This window comes from Pelobates fuscus, chromosome 1, assembly GCF_036172605.1.
Source record: "Pelobates fuscus isolate aPelFus1 chromosome 1, aPelFus1.pri, whole genome shotgun sequence".
Taxonomy (NCBI): Eukaryota; Metazoa; Chordata; class Amphibia; order Anura; family Pelobatidae; genus Pelobates; species Pelobates fuscus.
The window spans coordinates 124,435,957-124,449,407 of NC_086317.1; the positions used below are offsets into that span (position 1 = coordinate 124,435,957).

A 13,451-nucleotide genomic window follows, 5' to 3' on the forward strand; every position below is an offset into this window, starting at 1 on the left:
CTCGTTTGGAGCTTTCCTCAGGATCAACCATCAATATATAACAAACATAAATAACTGACTTATATAGCCCATAAGATTAGAAAAGATTTACTCACTACCGGTGATTCGTGTTGGACTCTCAGCGTCCATCCGGACATTGTGCGCATGCGTTTGCGTGTCCTACCCGGAATTAGTGTAACAGCACGCAGACATGTTGCCATAGCAACCCGCTGTTAGGGAGAGCACCATAGAAACAAGGATAAACAGTGTGATATAAACACTATAGTATTAAGTGCATCAGGGTGATAAAACATAGTATATCCAAAGATGTCAGTCCCCAGACATATGAAATATGGTGTGTATTATTATAAAACAATGTAGGTTTAATATGCCCATATAGCCCAAACGTAAAAAGTATGTGCAATGTATAAAGTGAAACTGGTGCATGCAACTTGATGAAATGTTAAGTAAGAACAATTAATTGCATAGAATAAAAGTGCTGAACTAGTGCAGATATATAATTTAAAGTGCATATATTATTAACAAAGTGCATATATACTTTAAAGTGTGAATATTGTAAAAATGCGTATTGTCGAATAACTACATTAAAGTGGTACAGTGCTTTTAAAGAACGGACTGTACATTGTGAGACAATATAAATGCAAGTACGGTAAACTATATATACAGAACGTTACTGAGGGCTAAATATTTAACGAAATATTCAATTATAACTAACGACATACAGAATAATCTGTTGTATGTATATACAAAAAATAATAAGAGACTTTGAAAAAATATCTTAGAAAAAAATCTAAAAACATGACCAAATGATTCGATGTGGCTTAACTATATATAGGGGTGATACGTTATCAATTCGTTCAGGCCATGAGGTGACATGTATCCAGTTCATGAATCCAAAATGTCTCTTTCTTTAATAACATTTTACCACGATCTCTGCCTCGTTGTGGTTGTAGTATATGATCTATACCCACGAAGGTAAGTGTTGTGAGAGGATGTCTGAATTCTAAGAAATGCTTAGCGTCAGGTTTGTCAGTACAACCATCTCTGTATGCCATTCTTATGTTTGGTCCATGTCCCCTGGTACGTTCACAGAGTGGGGTTTCGGTTTTGCCTATGTAGGCTAACCCGCAAGGACAGGATATCTTGTAGATGTCATATGGTGTCTTGCATGTAATTGTATATCAGATACTATAGCTTTTGTTCTTGTGTGGATGGTTAAAAGAGCGTGATGGCACCATATGTCCACATGTCACGCAACTGAGACATCTAACACAGCCTCTTATCTGTATCTTCTGAGCCTGTTGATAGCTCCTCACTGGTCAGTCTGCACTAGCATATCTCGCAGATTTCTGTTGCATCGATAAAATATCATAGGTGGTTCCTTAAACACTTTTGGCAGTGTATCATCACAAGATAGCATATTCCAATTTTTCTTCACAATATTGGAGACCTTGGGAGCCATGTTATGGGAAGTCATAGGAAAGACCATCCTGGGGGCCGACGTAGAAACACTTGGTGGGTGTGCAGACTTTGCTTCATTTTACGCTTTTGCCAGGGTATTTTTACTATAGCCTCATTCCAGAAATTTGTTTGTCATTGCTATGATTTGTGTTTGCATGTCATCAGTTATTCCGTATGACTCTAAGGAATTAAGCACAAGGTATTGATTCTATTAATGCTTTCGGATGAGCGCAATTGTGGTGTAATATAGTGTTCGATCTGTTGGTTTCGAGAAAAGGCTATGGACAATTTTGTGATATGAGACGGCTATCTCCAGATCCAAAAATTGCACTTTTTCTGTGCTGTTATGGGCGGCCATCTTCACCGATGATGGAAGGTGGTTGAGGTATTCAACCATGCCATATGCTTCCACAAGATAAACACATCATTGATATAGCGAAAAGAACTAATGATGTGTTGTTAAAATAATGTCAGAACGCTGTCAGTTTCAAAAGCATACATGAATGCATTGGCGTACATGGGTGCCATAGCTGCACCCATTGACGTGCCTGCCACCTGCATATACCTTGCTCAAAACGGAAATAATTGTGTTAAATAATTTACCAAACTTCTGGAATAAAAGGGAATCATGACATGTCACACATGTCATGTGTCCTTAAGGGGTTTAATAGAGCATCTAGCCATTTGGCTACTGGTTCAAGGATCCCACCAACAGCTGACACGATCGAGCGTCCGGATGGGTTGGTAAGACTCTTGTGTATTTTTGGGATAGTGTATATTATAGGGCTAAGTGGATGTTGTTGAATTAAATAAATATATATGGTTTGATCAATATAATTAGCCCTCAGTCCCATAGATAGCACTGTTTCTAATTTTAGTTTTTTTTAGATTTCCTTTGTTGTACTGGAATCATGGAGTTGTAGTTTAATTTCTTCTGCATATTTGTAATAATCCATTATGACAATGCCTCCACCCTTATCGGCAGGACTTGTTTTGATATTAGCTTTATTCGTTTGAGGGTCAAAGCTGGATTTGGGTCTAAATTGTTTGTAAGATTCTTTGAGCTCCTGGATCCCTGATGACGATTTATTGAACTCTTTTAGTCGCATTGTTCTCCCAAACTGGAATAATTCTACGTTCCAATGGAATTTGTTTGGAGTTGCTGTGGGGACAAATGAAAGTCCTAAACTTAGGATTTGTAACTCCTCAGGGTTTAAATATACACATAACAGCTCTTATGCACAGGGCTGGAAAGATGAAGAGTGCGTTGTGATTCCAGCGACAGCCAGTTTAGCTCTTTTAACATGTCACAGTGGTGGGTAAAGTAATTATATACTAGTACAAAGCGGCAGAACGAATTATATAACGTATTACGTTTATTAAGGTGGGTTTGCGGTGCGGTAGCACACACTACATCTCCATAATCAATGACCAGCATTAACATTTGTTGCACTGTTTGCCTATTGAAGGGCTTAGGCAGGATTTGCTTCTGTGCAGGGCACCTAGTTTTGGGTAAAGTTTTTTGTCCATGTTTAGGCCAAAAGATAGATTGGGGTCTATCAACATACCTAGATATTTAAAAGAGCAGACTGCTGTCAGTGTGCTATTTATAACTGTACCCAAATTACGTAAACTACAAAATCAACAACTGCGTATCAGAACAAATTCAAAAGATTATTGTAACGGTTTTGCCAGTGTTTAGGAAGAGTTTGTTATCCGCTATCCACTTTTCTACCTCAGTGAATTTGTTTTGGAGCACAGCCTCAAGCTGCGGTAGATGGGGTTTACTAGCGTAGATTACAGTGTAGTCTGCGTACATGTGTACAGTTGAGAATTTGCAGATGCTAGGCAGATCATTCATAAATAATGTGAATAGCAGTGGCAGAATATGGAGCCTTGGGGAACACGACACGTGACTGGAAGGAGGGAAGCGCTATCAGAAATGGCCACATATTGCAATCGGTCTGAAACATATGATCGAAACCAGGTTAGTGGACGATCACCAATGCCTAAAGTTTTTGCTAAATAATGCCATAGTCTGCTGTGTCAAATGCCTGGGCAAGGAAAATAGCTCCAGTTAAGTCTCCTTGTCCCATGCCAATGTCATTGCAAACTTTTAAGAGCTCTTCAAGATAGAGATCCATTAGTTCAACCTTGATGCTAAATGAACTCCAAGCCTGATGAGCTAGTTTTAAAACAGCCAGTGACAGAGGATAAACAATGCCTTACAGAGTTGCCAGTTTTCTTTCTCCAATGTCCACACTCCAATAAACTATAGCCAACCAATCCTAAATGACTTCAACCTCGTAATTCAAATAAATTCCCCTGGGGATAGAGACACTCTCAGACACAACATGTGGGCAACAATGGATGATTACATGCACTCTTTTTTTTTTTTTTAAAGTTTGCAGCCTAACCTTGAACCAATTAGTAATATCAGATATCAATAAGGATATCAGATTAGCAGGATTTTAGTATTCTGTACTAATTGTATCATTGTCCCAGTTTGTTTGTAATGAGAAGGCTTTGTTAAAAATGTGTATCTCCTGGGGCTGCTCCATTGCAAATAAGGTTTTATCTATTTACTGCCTTAAATATCTGTGCATGTTTTTTACATTTCCAGCCAGCGATTTCAATAAGTCCAGTTTCAGCTAGTAACTACCAACCATAAAAATTACTCTAAAAAAAAGGAACACTATGAGAACCATAACTACAACAGTGTGCTGAAGTGGTTATGGTTTTAGGGGTGCCCTGGTAGTTTGCCAGTGGTTTGACTTCTTACCTGGGGACCTCTGGTCACCGCATCCTGCCCCTTTCCCTTCTGGTCCTGAGAACTGGGAGCTTCTGTTAGCCCTCCTCAGCGAATATCTGCAGGGCTATCTTATTGCTTTAAGGCCACGAGCCAAGCCTGCACTGCCAGGTTTAGCTCTAGCAGAGAGCTTCTGGTTCTCAATGAAAGAGGCCAAACCAAAAAACAAAACAATTTAACTGTGGGGGGCATAACCTCCTCAGAAAGTAGTAGTGGTTTTGGTGCTTAGAATGTTAATGTAGTTTTCAAACCATATGTGTTGTCCATAGGGATGGCCTTGGGGTGTGCCAAATATATGACCACACTGGGTGCCATGATAACCAGGCAGACACAGCCAACAACAGCAGCAGAAGCAGACTGACCCAACAGGCAACGGATCAAGGGGCCAAAACTGGGATGGTGCCCGTCAACTTGGCCAGTGTGTCACCAGGTGCAAGGTTCTACTGCTGCGGGGAAGACAGCCTGGCAGCCCCTGCTCAGCACCACTGCCAGATAGGACATAACTGCACCCCTCTAAAGTAATCTAATGCAATAGATTAATAGAGCACCTGATTACTTTGAGCTGTCAGCTTTGTTCTGTGTCATTTTCCAAAAAGCAGACTCCTAGTTCTTGTGCTTCCACAATGTGGTCTTTGAAGCAACAAGTTCTGCTGAAACAAGTAGTGACGTTTTGCTCACATTGCATTTTTCACTGTAAACGTCTTTAAGCAGTTACTCCAAGCACCAGGACCACTTCAGTGTTTTGAAGTGGTAATTGTGCTTGAAATTTGTATATGCCGCATCCTCTGGGGTATCTTTGAAGTGATGGGGGAGCAACGTCACCAAGGAATGATCAAACTGCAGAGAGTACATTGTCTTAGTGCCCAATTGAGGTACATTTACTGTAACCAAAACCATTGGGTTTATATAACAGCTAATAGGGGAGCCTGGCTCTAATCTGAAGTGGACTGAAACCTGTAGTATCTATGTGCCTATATGTGCACAAAACATTTGTAAAAGGAAAACAAAACACTTTATTTTGAGTATGTAATTGAAACTTTATTATATAAATGTCCATTTTTTCCCTTAGCATTACAAAACTGATTAAGAGAAATGTACAAGCAGTGATTACGGTTTAGGATTGATCATGTTCAATACATGTTAGCGTTAGGTTAGATTTATTTCTAGGTATGAGATAAAGTACTTTTATTTTCTTTAATGTACTAGGACATAATTGTCTATTGTACTGTATGGAAGCATTTTTTAGCATCTTCCAAATGCTGGGCACAAAAAGGATTAGTTCAGAATTATTATTCAAGTATCATAAACTTACTGACATGCCATGCTAAATAATCTATTATAAAGAATGATTGTACAGAACGGTAGAAAAATATTCTCTATGATTTGCCTTAAAAAAAACAAAAACAAAAAAAGAAAAGAAAAAACTGAACAGGACCTTGCAAAAAAGATACCTGCTAAATAATTACATCCCTTTGTGTACATTGTCCCTTTAGTAAGGATGAGGGTTTCGGTGATAAAGCTCATGTACATCGCTTTTACAGATTACTTTTTGTCATCAGTAATATCCTCTTGAACTTTAGCTTTCAGTAATTACTGAATAAGAAGAGAAAAAAATATAAACAAATTTGTAAGCTGTATAACATTAAAAATCTGGAATCATTATGTATCTATTTCAAAAAATACAGTAAAAAAGAAAAATGAATATAAAAGAAAAAAAATCTCTACAATAAAATAAACAGAAACTTACTGAAAACAAGACAATTACTTTATCTTGCAGCAAATGAGCCCAGGAGAAATTCTAACCATTGACAGTCTGAATTCAGATGTAGATATAAGCAACACTGCTCCTCAGTGGTAACAGAAGGATTGTAGGGGTCAGTTGGGCATCTCCACCAGTGACTCACCGGTTACATCTCTTCTTACTTTGATTCCCTGTCCAGAGCTTAATCAAACTGCTTATTCCATTTACTTTAGAACAGATCAATGTTTATTTGTTCCAAATAACAGTACTTATTGACACACTGTATATATACTGAGAAAGCTTGCCCATTGTCAGGATTACACACTGCTTCTTAAGTCATTTCAGCAGGATCGGCTTAAACACGAGTGTCTGCAAGTAACTCAGATTAATCCACTAGTGCAAGTTGGTGGGTGTTTGAGGCGGATTACTTAATTCCCCCTGCTTGAGAAGATGGTTTAAAGTGGTTAGTGACCCACACTACAAAAGCGCCATGTATGTGACAACATTTACACTAAACTTGGCAAGGGAGCACAAGCCCAATGGATTGTGAAAGATCAGACGTAAGCATAATGTAATCTGGTACTGCAGATTTAATGGTTTATTTGCTGGACTAGCTTTAATGTGACATTGCTATTTAGTCGGGTTTGTTGGTATCTAAAGGAGGATGTTCTTTGTCTGATCCTCACCCACATTACATTCGCAACTATTTTCATAACAGAGCTGCATAATCAACCCGCTTGGCTAGACCACGATCCTAATATACATCTGACTAGGACTGAGACCAAGACAAGGCAGATGAAAAAACAAACAAACACAAGGTAAAAAGATGTACAGGGTTTAAAGTACAAAAGGTACATAGGCAATGACTTTAAATGAAAAGAACAAAGGGGAACGGCAATGCCAAAATACAAATGCAAGAGATACAGAATGGCACAGTATATAATTTAAAGGAACAAGTAGCAGTGATAATCTGTAAGTGCTCAAAATAAAGAGTGATTCTACAACCCATTACATTGGAAGGCTAATTCATTTCTATAAAAATAATGTTATTAAATGTTGGAAATTTAATTTCAGTGTTTTCTTCATGCGAGGGTCGTTTTGCTTTCCCGCTTGGAGGGCGAGTATATACTTTGCTTTACAGACTTGTCAAGAGTCAGTAAGGTAGATGGGTTGCCATCAACAATTTAAAGAGAGAACAGACAAAAGCAGCAGCATTGATGATGTCTGGCAGGAACACACAGCATGTGCTTGCCGGAGTGTCTTTTTTTGATATGTGCTTTCTCTGTTGGCTTGGTTTTGTGCTGTCGATCTTCAGCTGTAGTTCTGTCGACAGGCGAGGTCACTTTCACAGGGCTGTTGAAGTAATCTTCTTTATACCTCTTCGCTGAGCAAGAGTTGAACGACCTACAGGTTCCAGAACAGGAGACAAAGGATTGAGGTTCAAAGCAGAGTATGTGGCTGCCATGGCTCCCTGAAAGCAAATAAAGAATACAATTAGTAAAGCTGTAAAAAAACTAAGCACTTACTGATATTACCACACACATTAAAACAAATCAAAAAATGTTCATCTTGACAGTATTGTACAAGTTGATATTTGATTCCTCTGGAAGATTACATGAACATTTCATATAAACAAAAACTGAAAACAATGGATCACAATTACAAATTGCAATTTTGACCTTTAGTTCAGTTTGGCCCTGTACGTGAATGCATTGTATTCAACTATTGCGTCTTAATGTTTTGTCTCTTTCCCTGTAAATTTTACTGTGCCTTCACCTCTCATTGTTTGCCTTCATTCGTGATGAATCTTCGCATTTTGCGTCCATGCATCTTTAAGCACCACAAATTATAAAATAGGTTTCAATTGAGGCAATGATCAGAGGTGTATTTGGGTCACCAGGTATTCAGGGCGGATCTTCAGGTTAGCACCTTCACCCCTACTCCGAGGGGGGGGTGTGTGTGTGTGTGTGGTGTGTGGGTGTGTGGGTGTGTGTGTACTTTCTATGTATATCCATGTTTCTTCTAATCCTCTCTTTCAATCTCTCGTAAACGTTACTTCTTGTGTATCTCTCAACTCCCCCTAACCTCTTGCCTATGTTTATTTTATCATTTTTTGTGTCCTTACATACATACAATAAAAACATAAATGCACTTACAGTCACGTATACACTAAAATAACAGTCATATAATCACACCGCTATACACACACAGACGCACACAATTAAACACATACACTAATTTACAGTCACATACAGTCAAACACACATGCACATACACCTTTACATATAGACACATGCACAATGTCTCACAGACACATGCACAGGTACACAGTTACAGACACAGTCACCAAATTTCCCTCTAACTTCGGGGGAGGGCGTTGTGACTTCTCCCTGCTTCTACTCGGTATACAGTTAAAAGGCATGAAGTGCTGGTGGCATATAACTGCCACCGCTGCCTGTATCAGTGAGACCGCCTCCTCCCTGCTTGACCTGGGTAGAGAATAATTAAATCTTCTACCCGGTCTGGCATGGCCACGCTATATGGAATGACAGGCAGGATAGGGGTACACCCCCCCTTTAGTATGCAGGAAATAAAGGTGCAATTGTGTGGAATAATTTAGCTGCTACCACATAATACAAACTGTTAAAATGTGGTTTACATTAATACTGCTTACTTTTATAGTTTCCAACATCAATTTAAGTATTCTGAATCATACTGGACTAAACTGACCTGATCATCTATTAAACATGAGACGTTTACACTTTATTTTAAAACATTTTATGAACCCTTACCATGCCAATTGCAAAGGTGTGTGTATTCACAGTTTTATGGTAAATAAAAAAAGGTACTTAGCGCTCACTGAAAGAGAAAAGTATATAGATTACCTTTTACATACAATATTTCAGGTAATCACATAAACAGGTCTTTCTTGACAATTTTCTGAGCCTTTTATAAGTTGGCTCTAAACTTATAGCGCTTATCATCTCTTCCTTTCTGGTGGGTCCGCAGGAACTGGTAAACTCACAGCAAACTCCAACGTGGATTGAGAGATAATTTATTCAAACAAATTGTATTAAAATAAAAAGTGTGTATATATATATATATATATATATATATATATACATACACACACAAATGAAAGCAAAATTAGTACAACGCGTTTCAACCATAACAGGTCTTTTTCAAGTGCATCTATCTTAACAAATGAATTAAAAAATCTTATATACCCTAGGGGGAACAGGAAGAGATGATAAGCGCTATAAGTTTAGAGCCAACTTATAAAAGGCTCTGAAAATGGTGTCAAGAAAGACCTGTTTATGTGATTACCTGAAATATTGTATGTAAAAGGTAATCAATATACTTTTCTCTTTCCGTGAGCACTAAGTACCTTTTTTTTTATTTACTGTATTCTTTAAGTGTAAAGGTGACAATACAATTGGGTATTTTTTAGCTGCACCTGGTTTTAGAAAATATTAGCGCCTCTTTTATCTGTTTTTTATCTATTCACAGCTTTATGATTACATACCAAATTACAAAGTGCACTAGCATCTCTAGACTCCTATCACTGTGGCACGACTAGCAAATGCCAATAAACCAAGTGACTGCACTATAAAGGAAAAATCCAAGCATTATAACCACGACAAGCTACTGAAGTGTGCAGGCACCTCGCCACATTAAGCTGTCAAACTGTTTTAGCATGGATTATGACGTCCCTGTTCTTCATCAGGAGAAACTGGATTGCTCTATAGCGTAAAACAGGAGAAAAGGCTGTAGTGGTTATGGTGCTTGGAGTGTTCCTTTAAACACCATACTAGATTAATTGAATCTTGATTAGAACAGTTAAAGGATCTCCCAACCAGTGTTAGAAGCCAGCCAATTACTGTATACAGTGTCATGGGAGACTCAGTTTGTGCTCACCTGCTGTAGGGAGAAGCAGAGGAACAGATGCACTAGACAGCATTTAACATGTTGACTTGTCTGATAGAGGACATTCGCTCCCATCCAGTTGTATCTATTTATTCCTTGATTATACCATAGCTGTAAAAGCTTTTACTATGGTGTATGTATGGGTATTTTACCTGCAATTTGTGGCTATACTTTTGTGTGTATGGGTGTTTGACAGTCTGAGAATGTGTGTGTGTATATTTCTGATTTTGTGTGTGTATTTGAGAGTTTAAATTTGAAGGTTTGTGAGTATCTGTGAGAATGTTTTCAAGAGTGTCTGCAATGGTGTCTCAATACTCTGAACCTCATATATCACCTTGACCAATGTCATATTAACGTACGCTTTATTTACATTTAGCTTTTCCTTTCTGTAACGTAATTAAATCTCTCTCAATAAAAGAAAGAATAAAAAAATAATAAAGCACGTACAATTATAAACCATAAGTCTCCTGGTTAAAGTACAAGAATAGGTGTGCCTTGGACATTTTTGTATAAAAGAAATGTGCATCTGGTTGTCTAGAATGCCAGATTTATTTTTTTTTTCTAACCAAGTTGACCATCTAATAATAAAAAATCCCATCTGATAAGAAATAAAAATTAAGGCTTAGAATAACAAACACATTACCTTGACTAGATGCGGAGTATCCTGCCTGTTCAGTTGGAACTGAGGCAACTGGTCGCAGTGCACTATCCAGGGGTGCTTCAAAACCTGCGCAGCAGTTAATCTCTGGTGGGGATCAACATGGAGCATCTTTGATACCAAGTCCTGCATTGGATAATTAAAGGTTTCTTACAAATAAATTTAACACATATATAAAACAAGTCCACATTAATGTCCACAAAAATGCTGCTTCAGAAAATGTATAGTTATTGGATGTGAGAATATACATAGGTTATAAACATATGGGGTAGCTACAAGCATTTTGTTAGTCTAAAATGCCTACAATTTTCTACTTTCATGGCACCGAATAGCTTAAAACAAAGACAATCTCAGAACTACCAGGTAGCATTATGTTGATCTTTCCTTTACAGAGATTCATCTTAAAGTCAAATATATCAGACCAGCGTGGTGAATAATCATACAGACCAGTCTAGAGTCTACTATTATCCAGCAGACAAGGATCAATTAAATTGTGATTTTACTCCTTGTATACAGAGTGTAAGCAATAAATATATTTGGGCTGAGCAGATTGCCATTAATTTGTACTGTTGTACACGCAACGTTTCCTTAAAAACAAAAACGGTTGTATCATTGATTATTGTGAATTCCTTTACAATAACATTTTAACATAAAACAGGTTATCAATCAGTTCTAAGATGTATACATACACAGAAAACACAGACTTGTAAAAACAAAAGCAGACAGACCTTGGCAATATCTGACACAGAATTCCAGTAACCCCCACTCAAAGAAAACTTTCCACTTCCTATCCTTGCCAATATTTCTTCTGGTGTATCATCTGGCCCATTTGCAAACGGAGTGTACCTATGTAAGAAAATGAAATGCTTGATTATTAATTTCATTTTAAATGACACATTGGTACATCTGATCACCATCAAGCAGCAGCTGAAATATATATATATATATATGTGTCAAAGGAGTCAGCATTGAATTAAGCACCCAAAATACAATATATGAATATAGATTATCTCATTTTCAAAGAAGGGACAATGTTCTGTGTTACGATTAGTTCCGCTATTATACTCCATCCCTCCATATGCCCTGCACAGGTTCAGGATCACTTCACACGTGTAGTTGCCATTTACACTAACACAGTTGCATTCAACAAAATAACTATCACTTTTGTGATGAAATACTGAAAAGCTGGGTCTCTTAACACTAAACAGTACCAGGACCTTAGATTGTTACTAGGGCTACTTAGGCACTTGGCAAAGTGGGGTCATCTGCCGTTGGTAGGGGGGAAAAAAGGGATTTAGGGGTAAACAAGGGCCATAAATTATATTTAGTTACTTACCTTATAAAAAACATCCTGCCATTTACTGGATGCATTACAAATAGAATTGCTTGAAATCCCTTTATTGGGATTTATTTACTTATGTTCTCTACACACCCAGCATTGTGGATAATTATTTATACTTTTGACAAATCTATGTTATAAGTACTTTTTAGTTTATAAATGCAAGAACACAATTTTTGTGGTCAATCCTGGAATGATCAATGTACCAAATAAGCTATAAATTTACACTTTATAATTATGATTTATTGTATCTACATTTAATATAGATTTTTGTTTTAAAGCGGCACTGTCATGGCCGAATCGAGTATAATTTTTTTTTTAACCCCATTCCCGACTCTACTACATCTAATTGTCCCCCTAGCCACCCCCAAACGCTCATATTACCTATTTTTTCATCTTTATTTTGTGCCTGGACCTAGGTCCTGGGCGCCGCCATCTTTGCGTGGGTAGATGAAGTCCCTGAGGGACACGTCATCTGCCCACACTAGATAGTGCTGTGAAATTCCCAAGCATGCCCAGTTAAATACGTGGGCATTCGAATCAGAATTTCATCTATTCATTCATTCGTCAGAAAGACGAATAAATGAATAGAAATTTCAAACTAATGAACAAAGACCTCTTCGCTCGTTCGATTTATTACAAGGAGGGAGCTACTGGCATACAGTTCCCTCCTTGTAATATGTAAAAATAGAAGCGTCAGGGAGCAGTGCTCCCCGCCACTTCCTAAGGCCCCAATGTCCTCTCTCACTCTATGGGGGCCAATATGACCCCCCATAATAGCATAAGGGAGACTAAATGGCCCCATGGTGGGGCATCTAATAACTAGTGGGGTGGGGGGGTGGGGGGAGGAAAGGGACATAGAGAACGAGAAAACGAAATCCCTGTAAATAAAAATAACTTACCATTTGAAGTCTTTTTTCTTTTTCTGATTCCAAACCAGAGTGCTCTGACAGGTAAATAAAGAGACTGACAGGTAAGTCTCTTCATTTACCTGTCATATCACTGATTGGTTGGCTTGAAATCCAACCAGAGTGCTCTGTGTCATTTTACACAGCGTGGAAAAGTTCTTTGGAATTTCTCCATGCTGTGTAATTTGACTCATAATACTCTGATTGGTTGCTTTCAATCAAAAGGAATATAACTAATTCACACTACAGTGTTACTTTTGGCCAACTGTAGGTATGCAAGTCATCTCACAGGAATCCTCCACAAGCAGTGATATGCCCCTCAAATATAGCACATCATGAATTTTTAAAATGCTCCCTCGCTCATAAACGTTTATACCTTTAGATTAACACCAGCTTTAAAATAAATGTTATTTTTAAAGACAGATTAGTTAATTTCTCCTTAGTTTTCCCCTTTAGACTCAGGGCTGCCATATTTTTAATAAACAAATAATACATGATCCAGTCCAATGCAAGTCACAGAGAAGCATTTGGGTTCTATGTTGCATGTGTACCAATCGCCATGCTGAGCCAATACAATGCTTAAATGAATCAACACTGAATGTCAAGAC

The 13,451-nt window shown here is 37.9% G+C and overlaps 1 protein-coding gene across 2 annotated transcripts in view; it reads right to left on the reverse strand.

The window, feature by feature from the left end:
* Positions 1-5,292: 5,292 nt before the first annotated feature.
* RPS6KA3 (ribosomal protein S6 kinase A3) overlaps positions 5,293-13,451 on the reverse strand; it is a 153,003-nt gene continuing 144,844 nt past the window's right edge. For both annotated transcript variants that reach the window (XM_063450207.1, XM_063450208.1), the window contains 3 exons: positions 11,325-11,442; positions 10,582-10,722; positions 5,293-7,482 (listed from right to left, as the gene is read on the reverse strand). In XM_063450207.1, coding sequence (XP_063306277.1) covers positions 7,357-7,482; positions 10,582-10,722; positions 11,325-11,442 — 385 coding nt within the window. In that variant the 3' untranslated portion in view covers positions 5,293-7,356. The remainder of the gene's footprint in view (positions 7,483-10,581; positions 10,723-11,324; positions 11,443-13,451) is intronic.